Source organism: Sardina pilchardus, chromosome 17 (assembly GCF_963854185.1).
Source record: "Sardina pilchardus chromosome 17, fSarPil1.1, whole genome shotgun sequence".
NCBI lineage: Eukaryota > Metazoa > Chordata > Actinopteri > Clupeiformes > Clupeidae > Sardina > Sardina pilchardus.
Window position 1 is genome coordinate 2974315 of NC_085010.1, and position 15506 is coordinate 2989820.

General features: G+C 49.4%; 1 protein-coding gene across 3 annotated transcripts in view; it reads right to left on the reverse strand.

Annotated features, from left to right (window-relative positions):
• Positions 1-207: 207 nt before the first annotated feature.
• The window catches only part of tbc1d22a (TBC1 domain family, member 22a), a 91004-nt gene continuing 75705 nt past the window's right edge, over positions 208-15506 (reverse strand). For all 3 annotated transcript variants that reach the window (XM_062518131.1, XM_062518132.1, XM_062518130.1), the window contains 2 exons: positions 12942-13037; positions 208-2174 (listed from right to left, as the gene is read on the reverse strand). In XM_062518131.1, coding sequence (XP_062374115.1) covers positions 2046-2174; positions 12942-13037 — 225 coding nt within the window. In that variant the 3' untranslated portion in view covers positions 208-2045. The remainder of the gene's footprint in view (positions 2175-12941; positions 13038-15506) is intronic.

Here is a 15506-nt window from a genome sequence, read left to right on the forward strand (position 1 = left end):
GCAACAGTTTGTAGAATTCGCTCACGATTTGCAATCTGTGCTTTACATCTGTGAGTGTGCAGTGTGTGTGCGAGAGTGTGTGTGTGTGTGTGTGTGTGTGTGTGTGTGCTCCATCAGAGGCACATGTGAGAGAGCAGAGCAATGCAGTGTGTTCTTAAACCCTCTGAAAATCAAAACTGAAAAACAGCATTCCAGGAAACATTTTGTCATATATAGTATTTATTTACATATTTATTCATATTTACAGACATTTGAAAATGCACTACTCTGTACACAATTTATCAAGAACATTCCAGAAGCTTTCCAACATCCCTCCCATGAGACATGTCCAGAGTGGGGGAGTTTATGTCATATGATGGCAACCACGAAAAAAATGTCGGCGCAGTCCGCAGCGGAAAATCAAGAATAAAATCCCAACACTTGCTCAGTCAAAAGGTGAGCACAGCCTTGAAGACAAGCTTGGGCTTGGTTTACAACAGTGCGGTTGCGGTGGTCTTAAATCCTTGAGCCCGAGGCCAAGCCCAAGCACTGTTTCTGCACCCCCATACAAAACCTCACGTTGCTACGAATTTCACTGCCAGGGAGCGAAAGTCCAAACCGAACATGTTCTGCATATATTTCACCATTTTAAATTATCTTTAAAGAAAAATAAATATCTGTGATGGTATTGTCCAGATGATGTTAGGCACAAACGTAATAGGATCATGTAAAAAGTAGACATAAAAAAAGGATTAAAAAAAGCTGATTCAAAGAATATATTTTTTTTTTACAAAGCAGAAGAAAATAGTCTTTCATCAAGTGCAGTTTCTATTCACAGAAAACTGGGAATTAGTTTGTAGAACTGGCACACAATTTAAGAATCTGGCAACATGATGGGCGGGAGGGAACAGAGTCTGAATACTGAAGAGATTAGATCTAACGAAAGCACAGTATTCCATCACACCTACAGTCACAACTTCAAAAGCTTCATGCAACAAGTATGCTTTATTTAGTAAACTGGAGTTTAAAAAAAAAAAAAAGAAAGAAAGAAAAATCCCCGGGCTAATTGAAAACAAGAATTAACGTATTTCAAGAATGTCTACTTCCCCCCACCGGAGTCCTGCAAAGGAATCTCCTCTGACTTCACCGATTTAAACCCATGAAGCAGCCGGATTAAGGCAAATTCAAAGGGATGCTCCATGGTTTAAAATGTCCCTTGTGGGTGGAATGAAAATGAATCTGGTATGGTCACGATCCCGTCCAAACACATTCCATTCCACTGCAAGTCTGCAAGTCCATTCAGACTGGCTCTTGAGGTAGTCCAAGGTTAAAAGAAAGCGTTCTCATTCTTGTCATTGAGGGGGTGAGGATTAGGGGGTATTTTGTCATTGTAATCAAGGTAGGAGATTCTGTTTTTCTAGTAAGAGTTGATTATTGCCTCAAACCAATTCTACTGGCATTAGACTAAGCTTTTTGTTGTTGAGCAATCGATTCATTGTTGTGGGGAGCAGCTTGTCAGTTGTAGACCAGTAGGTCCTCAGAGGTTTTCAGCAGGCAGGAGGCTGGGTTCATCTGGTCAGTCGTAGCACTCCAGCGAAAGCCAGCATTCACTCCCACTCACTGTCTCTGAACTGCTGCACGTCAGTTAGTTTCTCCTAACTAGTCAGTCACTCTGCCTCAAGCTCTCGCTGGATCCATGCATGAGATATCTAACTACTGTAATTAATAGCATGAAAAACTCCTGTTGCCTAGAAACCTCAGAGTGGTGCAGGATATGGTTTTAGAATGGCAAGGGGGGGGGGACGAAAAAAAAAAAAAACCATTGCCAGTGTGCTTGTGATACAACCCTCTTTAGACGTCACCGTGGATGCTAGATGAGCCGGTAATTGAGATGCGCAATGCTGGAGTGTGAACACTGGAACAAGAGGAGGAGGAGGAGGAGGAATCTAGAGCACAGTTTGTAAGAATTGTTCACAGAACCCACACCTTTAATCTCAGACATGATTGGCTGGGGCCAGGGCTGGAGGAGGGAGTCATCAGGGGTTGTGCTGGAGCGGTGGCCACCCTCATCTCTTGTAGTGGTTGGGCGCGTCGGCGAAGGCAAACTTTAACCGGTAGGCCTCGGCCAGGAGAACGCTCACCTCCTCGTTGCCCCAGTGCATGGTGGGTAGATTCTGCAGCAGGATCATGAGGCCCTGTGGAAAGAGAAGAGGGGGGACGCAGGTGAGTCGATAGCGCCGCTGGAAGGAGACACCGTTGCCAGGAGCAACGCTGCGTTTACTTGACTCGCGGCGGGATCAGCCAACGAGGACTTGGGCACGGCGGACCTGCACGGCTCGTATAAATCATCTCAAAACTTTCAATCAGCTCGCCGCTGCTCCCCAATCCGGCCTTCGCTGACCAGAGAGCCGGCGCGCTGTCAATCCATCAGTATATCTGCGCTGGGCCGGGCGTCACGGCGACCCTGGCGGCGGCCCCTCCCTTCTCTTAAATATAGCGAGCCGACTCTAATTCACTCACGGCCGGCACAGGCTCGCCGCCAGCCCTGCCAGCCCTCGGAGTCAATCACTGCATTAGAGGGGCTTAGCGTGGAGCCGCAGCCTCAATCTCCCAGCCTAATTCACCCAATCCACAGCCCCTGATAAAGGTGAACCCTTCTGGTTAGCACTCCATCAGATGCGAGGGCGCACTCGCGCAGCCAAAGAAAAGGAGGGAAACAGACACAACGGTCTCGCCGCAACACACACTCACAAGGCTGCCAATCAGAGTTAACACTCAATCTAACGCTACGATTCGGAATGGAACAGACACAGTGACACACACACACTCACACACACACACACACACAGTGACACACACACACACGCACACAGACACACACAGACACACACAGAAGCACACAGACACACAGAGTTCAGCTTCATTTAAGCCAAAACGTTTCAACTACATCCAACGGTATCACAAGGACTAATAAACCATGGTAAAAAGGAAGTGAGCTCCCCAATCTCCTCTACATTTCCCCCTGAAGGCATCTCATAAAATAGGTTTATATCTAATGATTATCACAAACATCAAGTCAATTAAATAAGACACCGCTTAAGGCAAACTACTGAGGATTTAACAACAGCAATGATGCACTTTTTAATGGCATTGTTTGTCCATGCATAATATTTTGTAAAGCCTTCTAAAAAGCTCTACATTTTTATTTTCCATTTAATTCTATGCATTTTCTTTTTTCTTATTAAAATACACATTAGAACAGCAGTCAATATAACTATCTAAAATACATAATTTGTACTACCAACACAATAGCTGGCAGCAAAATTTTGTGGTATGCTAACTGGTGTGTATTGGCAGGATTATTTGTGATGACAAATAATCACATACTGTAATCTATGATTATGTGTGCTGCGAAAGCTTTTCCTTTATTTTTTGGAGTTTTGCGTGCTGGTCCATCAAACTACAGAGTGAATAGCCTGGACAGCTCATGACAACACCACACATTTAGCTGTCCCTCACGTCCCAAAACTAATCATCTACAAAAACACACCTCAACAACAACCTGGACACGTGAACACACAACACTTTATGGAATAGTCTCGTTTCGTATTCTTTTGTTGGTTGGGAAGCATCACGTTAAAATGAAGGATTCGTAACATAATAAACTGTCAGGCTTTCTTTCCATGATGACTACCACATCTTAAAGTTACAGTACATACTTGCTGCTTAGAATGAGATATATGGATTGGGAGAATTTTTCATCATTTACGCCATAATTGCCTAGCAACAACAACAAAAAAGATGAATCATAATCACCAGTCAACAGGTAAACATACTGAACACTTCATAATAAAAACATTTATCTTTTCTCACAATAACTCAAATTTAGTCTGTTAAGTCGCCAATTGTATCTTTATCCCAAACAGGCGGGCTACACTTAATCAAAGAAGCTGACGACAATTATGATGGTATAAACTGAGACCTAATTAGGGTGTTTGTCAAACCTAATGACCCCGTATAACTGCCAAAATTAATAATCAACATCATTTTCCTTCTGAAGAGCATATGATATTCCTCTCTAATTAATCCAGCAATTTCATGATGTGACCTCAAGTCCGTCTATATAGTTGAGTCATCTAGGCAGCCCATGAAACAGCTAATGAAGTCTAATGAGCTTGCACAATATACTGCATAATCAACCAACTGCCCATGCATTAGTCCACCTCCATGCACTCAAGGAACCAGAGACTGAAGGCAGACACACACAGCTGTGAGCTTGAAATAAGCTAATGAGCGTAATGGTAGGCTTCAAGCCTGACCACATGCTTTACTTCAGCCAGTCACTGGGAGGACTCAAGAAAACACAATGTGCTCCTGCACTGAAACAAACAGAGCTGACTGAGGACAGGAGTCCAGCCAAGCAAGTAAAAGTATGACTATCTAAGGTCGATGACATTTAGATGTTCAAAACTGCTTGACTGGACACTGACCCTTCCGTCTCCAAACAACAGGCTGTTTGCTAGTGAGACGCGGGGCAAGTCCAAACAGCTTCCCGGTAGAGACAGTGGCTGACAGTCAGTCCATGATGGGCCTCCCTCTGCCTCTGCTGCTGCTGTACTTAATGGGCTTTAATACGGCACAGCAGAGTTGAACCGTTTAAACATCATCCGGTGATTACAGCAGAGCATCCCCACACACAAATAAGGGAATCATATGCAGGCATGAGGACAGCCGGCGTGTGCTTGGGCTGACTGGCACCACAGGCTGGTGGGCACAGAGCACATGAGGTGGGGACTCGCATAGACAGGGAGGCAGGTGTGCTCTGGGAGAGATACGGCGCTGACGGGCATGTTCCTCTGGCGACACTGCTGGCTCAATGACTCTGAAGCGGGCGTGCGCTCCCCGGCATTATCTGTTTGCTCGCCTGTGTAGGTTTGTTTGTTTATCGTGTGCGGCGTGATTGAATTGTGCTGCTGGAAAAAGTGAAATGAAGGGGCCTCTCTGATTGGTCCTCCCCGCCGTGCTCGGAGCAGATAACGACCGGCGCGTGGCTTCATTATTTACGGGGCGGCGCGGGCTCGGGCTCGTGCGAACGCAGCCGCGCTCAGACTGATAAACGGGCCGAGCGCCATGACAACCCTCTAATGATAGCCGCCAGCGCACGGCTCTGCCGGGGACCATGGCGAGCTTGTCCCGCTATGCTGCTTGGGGTGGCGGCTGGGTGCGTGCGGAGGTATGGGGGGTGATTACCACTTGCTGTTCTGAGGTTTGTGATGGACTAGACGCTGCAGAGGATTAACATCGGGGCGCACTCTCTGGCCCCCGCGTCTTCAATCCCACCACCCTGAGTTGGTGCGGATCGATCAGGGGTCTCAAGAGCATCCACCAGATCAGCTCACTCAGTCAAACACCTACGGATCGCCTGCATCTCAAGCACCCGTGTGGTCACAACAAGGATGGGCCTGATTGATTTCCAGCGACCTCCTCTAAACGGCTTTGTTTATCAAAGCTTGGGAGAGAAAGAGCAGTGCGAGACACCTCCCAGCGCTAAGGGTGGACCCTGGCCAGGGCCCACGGCCCGAATTACTGCCAGGATATTAACTCTTTTCATTTTTATTTTTATTTATTTACCCGTCGCTTGTCTTTTGTGCGCGGCCATCTTCCAGAATAGATTCCCTGCCCCCTGGAGACGCTCCATGACTACACTGTATTAAAGCACATTTACAGGGGGGGCCGGCGCTCATTCAGAGGAGACTTGCCTGAGAGATAATCAATCAGGTTGGAAGCGTTAAATGAGGCTCTCTAGTCGGCGCCCAAGTTTGGACAAAATTACAAGTTTTCTGATGAATGGGACGGGGCCTCGATTAATCAAGGGGAGTTTACGCTGGCTCATCTTTCAATGCAACACCCCTAATAGAGTCAACACTATAACTCAGTGAGAGCCATTGGCAAATGACAAGAGTAATACTGCAAGAGCAGAGCCTTCTATGATGAGCGGGACGTCTGAAATAGATGGAGACGCATCCTTTAGTTAACAGATATTAGCAACTGGCACCTTTTGCAGACATGCATCACTGAGCCTAATCAAGAGAAAATGCCACAAGATCTCTTTGAACAATAGATCTACTTTCCATCTAGGTATTACAAAGTGATATTGGATTTTTCTCAAAGCTCAGAATCAAAGCACTCTAAGCCAATGTAATGGATTTTCATGCAGTTCTGCTGATATTCTCCATCACTGAATCATGGATGTGACAATCCCCTCACTGAAATGTCCTGATTCCAAAGAAAGTAAGTGCAGTGTCTCATAGTGGTGAGTCAACACAAAATGGGAAAAAGAAGTAAACTTGGGAAAGGCCTCCTCATCTCCGTTTTGTGCGAGTATCTCAGCGCAGTCTGTCCTTAGCTACATGACTCATTTCACACAAAGCCTTCTCCAGCGCTCCTGGGTAAACAAGTCTCATTATGCCTACTTTTGTTGAAAAACAACCAAAACCAACTCACAGCGTTCTACCGACTGGGCGGGCGTGCATTCGCCCTAAGAAATAAGCCCCAGTACAATGCTTCCACTTACACTCCCCCCTCTCTCTCTAATGACAAATTAAGAATTTGTCGACTCTAAGTTATTCACAAAGACAGGAAATCCCTTTAGTTCAGCTGGTTAAGGCACCTGAGGTGGAGCAAGACAAAAACATAGTGAGCAGCCAGCTGCTGGTTAATGTTGAGGCATAATGAAGGCCAACAGCATGGACTCATTTCTAGAGTGAGCCATGTCCTTATGGTGTCTCAACTGGCCTCTAACCACAACAGTTTACTGCTCTTCCATCCGCTCTCTCGTCTGAACAAAACTGACCAATATGAATCAAGGCATTCATGAGTTAGTGTGTGCTTATTCGAATTCTAGTAGTGCACACCTGAAAAAGACTGGAAGACTTTAAAAATCCTTCTTTCAGAAAATAATAATGATGAAACAGGGCCATATAAAGAACCTGAAACGATGGAGTGAAATGCCTCATGATAATACCTTTAATGCTGTATAAATAACAGAGTAAGACTAAAACACATACAGGAACAATGTGCTCAATAATATTAAAGGTACATCTATGACAAAATGTCAAAAGAGATACAACAAAAGCTCACAAAGCGGCTCACAAAAGCAACTTGCAAAGTAAATGATCTTTCTTGAAGCCAAATCTCTTCCACAAGAAATTTAATTGAATAACAGCTGGCTAAAAAACATACATAAATAAATTTGAGGAGGCATGTCTGTCCATCTGTTTGTATTAACATTTCTGTCCAGGAGCCAGAGTGAGAACTTACGAAAGTGTAAGATCTCTTAGTTATTCCACATCTGTAAATATATTATCTTGGGCCCAAGTTTCACTTGATCAAAGCACCTGCTATGAGTAAAAGGAAACGCAGTATTGTGTGTGTGTGTGTGTGTGTGTGTGTGTGTTGAAATCTTGCAAAATGGGGTTGCACTTCTGCACATAACACTGCTGGGTGGCCAACAGAGAATCAGTAAAAGGCACGCAGGCGCCCTCTGTGCACAGTGAGCCAATATATGAGTAATTCAATGGCACGTCAGTAAAAATAGACCAGAGTTCTGAACTCCCTTAATTGTACCAGAAGCTAACAATATTCCTCATTACGGAGTTGAGAGAGAAAGTGTAAATCAAACACTAGAGCTTTGCAATAACACACACCCCTCGCAGATGGGTGACGAGGGCCACATAGCCTTTCTTCTGAAACAGTTCTCTAAATTAGAGCTCAAGCTCACGCTATGATGTTGGTAATGACCACACAGATTTTCTGTTTGGTGCACTTATCTCGACAGATTGTGCACCTAAAAAAAAAAAAAAAACAGGCCCAAATAATCAGGCAAAGCACAGAGATGACTGAGTGGAAGCTTGATTTCTATCTGCAACACCTCTGGCCCTCTCACCCCCACCCTTACTCAAGGGATCCTTCTCAGAGTTTGCAGGAGGATTACTCACTTGCACAATGCATCGCTGCTCGCTGCCCTACACCCTCCTCCCGAGCTCCCTCCTGCTGAGTGCAGTGTCACAACATTAGAGACCTAAAGGCACAGATTAGCCAAGGAGAGGGTGACCCGTGTGCACACGCCTGGGAGAGCATGGAGCCAGGTGACACAGTGCAGGCGTGGGACTCGGCTCGTCTGTGTGATGCCACCCACCATCGTATATTCACCCCTGGGTGTGTGTGCGCGTGTGTGTGTGTGCGTGTATGTGTGTGTGTGCATGTGTGTGTGTGTGTGTGTGTGTGTGTGTGTGTGTGTGTGTGTGTGTGTGTGTGTGTGTGTGTGTGTGCATGTGTGTGTGCGTGTGTGTGTGTGTGTGTGTGTGCATTCACCTCGTGACCCCTGTCCTGCCTCTAGCCGTGGGCCAGATGAATGGAGGGGCAGGCTAATCAGCGGTGCTTTATTTATGAAGGTGTTTCCACCGGAGCAGGTGCACAGGTAAGGGCAGCAGGACATATGGCACATCAGGCGCCCCCCTCCTCCCCCCCTACGGTGTGGCGCTGTCAGGTAGCGGGGGGCAACAACTCCCACACCGCGTCCCGACCGGACCGCTGGCCCAGGTGAGACCTGGCACCATGCTGGGTGCCACGGCGACAGCAGGTGAGGGGGAGAAAAGGCCCCGTTTACGGAACGGCCTCAAAAAACACGCCTGCTCGTCCGAAGGCCATTTGTTAACTCGCATTTACTCTGGAACGCCACCAGTTGTGTCATCTAAAATGTTCCTTTTCCTTATTTTTTTTCCCCGTCTTTTCGGCTGCTCTCGGTGTGTGTGAGGAGCGGTGCTGGGAGCGGCTGCAGAGACGGCGTGGCTAATCAGGGGGCGAGGGGGAGAGAAAGTTCTCTCTGTTTGTTTCATTAGCTGCAGAAAGGGCTTCCCATTATGCCATAAACAAACCCCTAATGAGAGCTCATTTGCTGCATATTGACCTCGCTAAATGCCAGCGGGGTCTGACATTTGGGCGCCTGTGCCCTGTGGTGGCAGCACTGCGGGGGAGACGCCGACCGCTCGGGCCAAGACTGCAGTCGCAGAGTCGGGGGGGGGGGGGGGAAACGAGCGGCGAAACGTGCCTTCGCTTGAGCTGTCCATCTCACCTGGACGGACTGGCGCGGTGTGCACAGGCTGGAGCGAGGCTGCCACGTTACTACAGCGGGCCAGCGGCACGCAAGAGGAGACGCCATTATTGTGCCATGCTCACTTAAGCAGCCATTAACACAGAGGCTGACAAACACAAACACACACACACAGGCACACAAGCACACACACACACACACAGGCACACACACGCGTCACACTGCCTTTCACTGGCTCTCCTCAAGGTGCACACTCAGCGGGCCACACAGCGGATATTGATCACTGGCGTTTAATTACACTTTATGTCCTTCAGAGGGTTGGGCCGCCGTGCACTGGGTGCCTCTGCAGGACCATGGAGGAGCACAGAGGAGCACACAGCTACACACAGCCACACACACTTACACACACCTACACACAGCTACACACAGCCTATCCCAGCGCAGTGAGCTGACGCAGCCGACCGTGAGGAGGTCAGGCCGCGCGCCCGCATGAGTGTGTGTGTGTGTGTGTGTGTGGCCGAGCACTGGTGGTCATCCCCTGGGGAAAGGTCACGTCCAAGAGAATCTAATGGGAGCATCTGCGCACGTCAGCGGCGGGGGCCGAGGAGGCGCTGCTGGGGAGCCGTGGAGACGCCGAGCCCCTGCTCCTGCCACCGGCGCTCCCTCTCCTCCTCCTCCTCCTCTCCTCCTCTCCTCCTCTCCGCTTAGCTCAGTGGCGCGCTCACTCGCTCCAGCGCCAGTCTTCCCCCTGCTCTGCCTAATTGGGTCAGACTTATTAAGCGGCCACCTGCCAAGAATAGAACTGGTTCCAGACGCGGGCGGCGGGCGGGCGGAGGCCGGGGTCTCGCGCGGGTCACCGACGTGGCGCCACGCCCTCCGCGCTCCTCCATCAGCGGCCCGATCGCCTCCATCAGCAGAGTCGCCCAGCGGAGGAGCGGAGCGCGTCAGGACACACGCGGAGAGGGAGAGGGCTCAGACACTACGGCACACGGAGTACGAGGAGGAGCCCAACAAAGAGCACAAAGACAGAGAGAGAGAGAGAGAGAGAGAGAGAGAGAGAGAGAGAGAGAGAGTCTGTGTGTGTGTATGGGGGGCAGAGACACAGGGAAATGAATAAGGGAATAAATAATACACACAACAGCTAGAGAGAAAGAGAAAGAGGAGAGAGAATGAGAGAGAGAGAGACAGAGAGATAATAAAGAGAGACTCTGAATAAGAGACTACCAGAGAAGAGAGAGAGAGGGAGGGAGAGATAACATTAGATGGAGAAGAAACAGAGAGACCAACAGACGGCAGAGACAAAGAGGAACAGGGAGAGAGGGAGAGAGAGAGAGAGACTGAGGGAGAGAAAAAAGACTGAGGGAGGGAAAGAGACTGTGAGAGACTCTCTCTTCTCATCAGGGGCTCGAGGGAAAAGGAAAATACTAATGACTCCTGACAAACACATCACAACACATATCGGTGTGGTATCCTTTCCTCCTCCCTGCATCTTCAGCATCAGCGGTGTGCCAAACGGCACCGATACACACGTGCCCCCCCCCCCCTCCCCCCTCCCTTCCCTCCACACCCAAAATAATTGGAGTAGCGAGAGCGCCAGGAATAAAGACAAACAGTGTGGTGTAGGTTGAAAGGTGGGAGAGTCGAGAGTGTATCTACAGAGCAGCCGGGTGTTAAGGGAGAGGGGGGTCTATTTGCTATGCCGGAGGCGAGACTCCCCAAAGACACTAGTGATTATCACATCTTTTCTCGCACAGAAGAGAGAGAGAGGGAGAAAAAAAAATCAATCCCTCACCGTTGGATTGAAGAGTTATTTCATTTCTCATCATAAGTCTCAGCCCGTCTCTACTTTCTTTTCTTGGGCTGCGATGCAATTACTGCTTTTGGAGGGAGAAAAGAAAGTCGTCGCCGGTTCGTCCGACATTTTGATCCACTCCCAGGAGTAAGTTTGTGTAGTTAAGAGCAAACTGGGCCAGCCGACTACTAAGCGACGCTGGTCAGCCATATGTCCAGAGATCATCTCCCAGGCTGGTGTGTGGGGGCGGAGGGGTAGGACGGGGAGGGGAGGGGTGGAGCGCAGCGCCCTGCTCTGGGGCCTGTCTGGGCGGGGGGCAGCAGGGGGTGGTGTGGGGGGTGCGGGTGGTGGGGGTTGAGGATGGATGCCTCTGGCCACTGGCACACTGGTGGAGAATGCCAAGCAGCGTGGTCTGCAGTGGTGCAGAGGGATAATACTGAATCAGTGGGTACTGTAAACACAATAAATCAACTGGGCGGGGATTCACACTGAGGACCCGGCACCACGCACCACTGCTCCCTGCATATTCAACCACACACACACACACACACCAGCCACTACACACACACATCTACACACCAGCCACTACACACACACATCTAGTCACCAGCCACTACACACACACACACTCATATACACACACACACACACACACACACACACACACACACACACACACACACACACACACACATATATATATATATATACACACACACCAGCCACCACACACACACACAATTTCAATTCCATCTGCACCAGACACAGCCACAAGGAGGGAGGGGTTTGGTGTAAACACAGAAAAAGTGGATGAAGGGACAGCACAGAGATAAGAAGGGAAGAAAAAGAAGTGCAACAGAAGGAGGGCGTGAAAGAAAAGAACGACACAGAGAGGATGAACAAGGGAGGGGCAGCGCGGGACAACAAAAAGAGAGAGAGAGAGAGAGAGAGCTATGAGAGATACACACAAGACAGAGATGAAGAGAGAGAGAGAGAGCTATGAGAGATACACACAAGACAGAGATGAAGAGAGAGAGAGAGAGCTATGAGAGATAAACACAAGACAGAGATGAAGAGAGAGAGAGAGAGCTATGAGAGATACACACAAGACAGAGATGAAGAGAGAGAGAGAGAGAGAGCTATGAGAGATAAACACAAAACAGAGATGAAGAGAGAGAGAGAGAGGGATGGGAGAAAAGAGAAGAGGTGGAGAAGCAACAAAAGCACCTCATGGCTGATGGATTAGAAAACAGGGGCATCCATGACACGCACATGCACGCACTGAGACGGCTTGACCAGACCAGGAGACGCTCGGTGGGGGGCCGCCAGCAAGTATACTACTGGAGGTCTTTTCAGGACAGACAGAGAAGATCATCCGAGGGAACAGGACACACACACACACACACACACACACACACACACACACACACACACACACCACTGACAATGATGGACGTCTGGTCTGGCCTTTCTCCCTCCCTCTTTGCCTTCCATGCTTTCACTCACGCCACTCAGACTGGGAGTCTGAGGAGGGAAGGGGAGAGACAAAGGGGAGGAGGACAGATGAGAGGAGAGGAGAGGAGGGGAGAGGAGAGGAGAGGAGAACAGAGGAGAGGAGAACAGAGGAGAGGAGATGGAGGACAGAGGAGAACAGAGGAGAGGAAAGGAGAGGAGAGGAGGGACACACGGGCAGTAAAAGGGGATGGCCACCAAAGTGCAGCGGCAATGTCACCTTACAGCAGCTGCTGCTGTCATCACACTAATGCAGCCATGGCAACCCGATGACCTCTGGAGTTAATGACGATGGAGGTGGCTCAGCGAGGACACTCTATGCAGCTCCAGGGACTTGCAGAGGTGTGTACGTACACACACACACACACACACACACACACACACACACACACACACACACACACACACACACACACACACACACACACACACACACACACACACACACACACACACACACACACACACACACACACACACACACACACACACACACACACACACACACACAGGACCAAAAAAAGATGCTGCTCTGCAGCCCCTTACCTGAAAGTCCCTCTCCTCCAGAATCTCCTTCCTCCAGCGCACCAGGAAGGCAGCGCACACGTACAAGTGGAAGTGTGAGAATCCCTCTGGCTCGGCCTGCGAGAGCACAAAGCGCAAGGTGAACAGGACTGCCTCTAGATTCCCATAGACTCTTCTCCGCTCCCATTCTCTCTCACACGCCGCTCTCCCATCTCAGTTATGCAGACACTCGTATACGGCGTGAGCCTTGGGCGAGTGGCATCATTCAAATTCCCCTGGACGCGGCTTTTACCTTGACATTTCATATATAATATAATAATATTCAGCCCAACAGATGAACCTGATATGGTTACAGAGCTGGAATAGAGGCCTCAAATGTGGAGTGTTTGCTCAACTCAGTGATTTACATTTATGATGGCTCCCAGAGAAATCCCCGCTGCCGACTTTGACCTTTCTTCTTTCGAGCTCTTTTTCCTTTTTTAATCCACTCATTACATTACTCGAGCGGTCTTTATTGTGCGGAGAGAGAGCCGGCATTAAAGGGCAGACGAGAACAAGATGTCCTCCTATCGGCAGCCTCTCTAAAGGCCTATCTGGCCGGCGATAAGGCGGCCCCTTCAGTCTCGCCTGCAGCCTCTGCCTGGGAAAAGGCAGTCAAGTGGCGGCTGATAAGCCTCAACCTAAACGCGCGGCGATAAGCCATCTGAGCCCCCCGTCTCCGCGCGCCGCCGTCGCCTCATCTGCATATGTACATATTATGCCAGCACAAAGCTGCAGTCAAACAGCCGGCATCACCCCACGCTGACAGCAGAGCTGATGAGGCGGCACGCCTGTCGACTGACTGAAGGAGCAACGCCGGCGGAGGAGAGAGAGAGAGAGGGAGGGAGGGAGAGAGATTGAGGGAAAGGGAGAGAAGGGGGGGGGGGGAGTGAAGGTGAGGGAGAAAACGAGTGTATGCATTTGTGTGTTTACTCTGCACTGTACAAACTCGGCGCTGACACCTGACGCGTTTATCCCGGCGCGGCGCGAAGGCAGGCAGGCTGGTAGGCTGGCGGGCGAGTGGAGCCCAAACATGCGCGGGGTTTGTGAGGAGCATATGGCTGGGCAGAGCCACGCGCTACGCTAGCGAGCGCCGCCGAGTCCGCTGGGAGCTGGAGACGCAGACGCAGACCCAGACGCGGGCGGGACAGGAGCCTCTCTCATGCCAGACACGGACGGAGCTTAATGAAAATCAATGAGTGCGTTCCTTCACACCCATAAACAGGCAGGGCGGCTCCACCTCCAAGGGTAAATGAAGGCAATGGAACCATTCCCACTGCGCAAAAAAACAGCTTAGAACACACACGCTACTCTGACAGTTGGGGAGAAGGGCAGGTCCGTTTGTGCATCACACCTCGCCCAATTCCCTGGCTGTCCTTTCTACAGGTCCACTCATCAAAGAGCTCACGCGAGCGTGAAATCCACTTCTTTAGGACACACCACTGACAGGGCTTCCCTGCAGGGCCAGCTGCATGCGTCACGGTGCATGAGACACGCGACCACACACACACCACTGACATTTCACAGTTGACATGAACATTTATCAATTTAGCAGATGCTTTTACTTAAAACGCTCAGTGTGTAGCCTGGCTATCACCAGACCAAGCTCAATCTTTTGAGATTGAACATTAGTCTGGAGTCTGCCCTGTATTTCTACTGCACAAGATGCGCGATCAATGGGCATAGCTCAAATGACTCTGTACGCTTGAATGGTCCTTCAACCAATCAGACCAACGATCCGGGTGCGCCTGGTGGATAAGCCAGTTTGTGATTGGTTCCAGCAAACGTGGACAGGAAGAAGGAGAGATAAATGTGCAGGTCTCCAGCCTGAGCTGCAGGGTGAAATCCAATCACTGGCAGATTGGGTTGGGTTTACCCAGTTTACTCAGTATGTGTTCCTTATTTTGTACCAAACAACCACATCATTTGAATACAAATGGAACTGACTGCAAACTATAGTTCCAAGAACTGACAGCTCCTCTTTGTTGTTCTCTTTGGTTATTTCTAACATAACAGTCTTTGCTTCCTCCCAAATTTATTAAAAAAAAATATGTATTTCAAAGACACCACACAAAAAAATTATTACCAATAATTTTCTTTTACTCTGATGACTCAAAACTCATATTTCAACATGTTCTATGTGATGAGGACAGCCTGGTGATGTGCCTTCCTTCATGAGTCTATTTGTGTGCGTGTGTGTGTGTGTGTGTGTGTGTGTGTGTGTGTGTGTGTGTGTGTGTGTGTGTGTGTGTGTGTGTATGTGTGTGCCGCCCCACTCAGGCGCCCTCTCGTTTCCTCGTGGATCATTCTAATTATCGTCTCAGTCCAGTCCCCTGGGCCGCGGGGCCGCTGTTGAGGGCTTAATAAATGGGCCCGATAAAAGAATGGCAAGTGGTCCTTCCAGGGCGCTCCGCGCGGCAGCCTCATTTGCGCTGGGCCTCTGACACACTTCAGGGTGACACGCCTAACCCATCTTCAAGAGAGCGGGCACGCGCCCAAAATGCACACTTCTCCTCTGAAGATAAAGAATGCCCTTCATGATATACA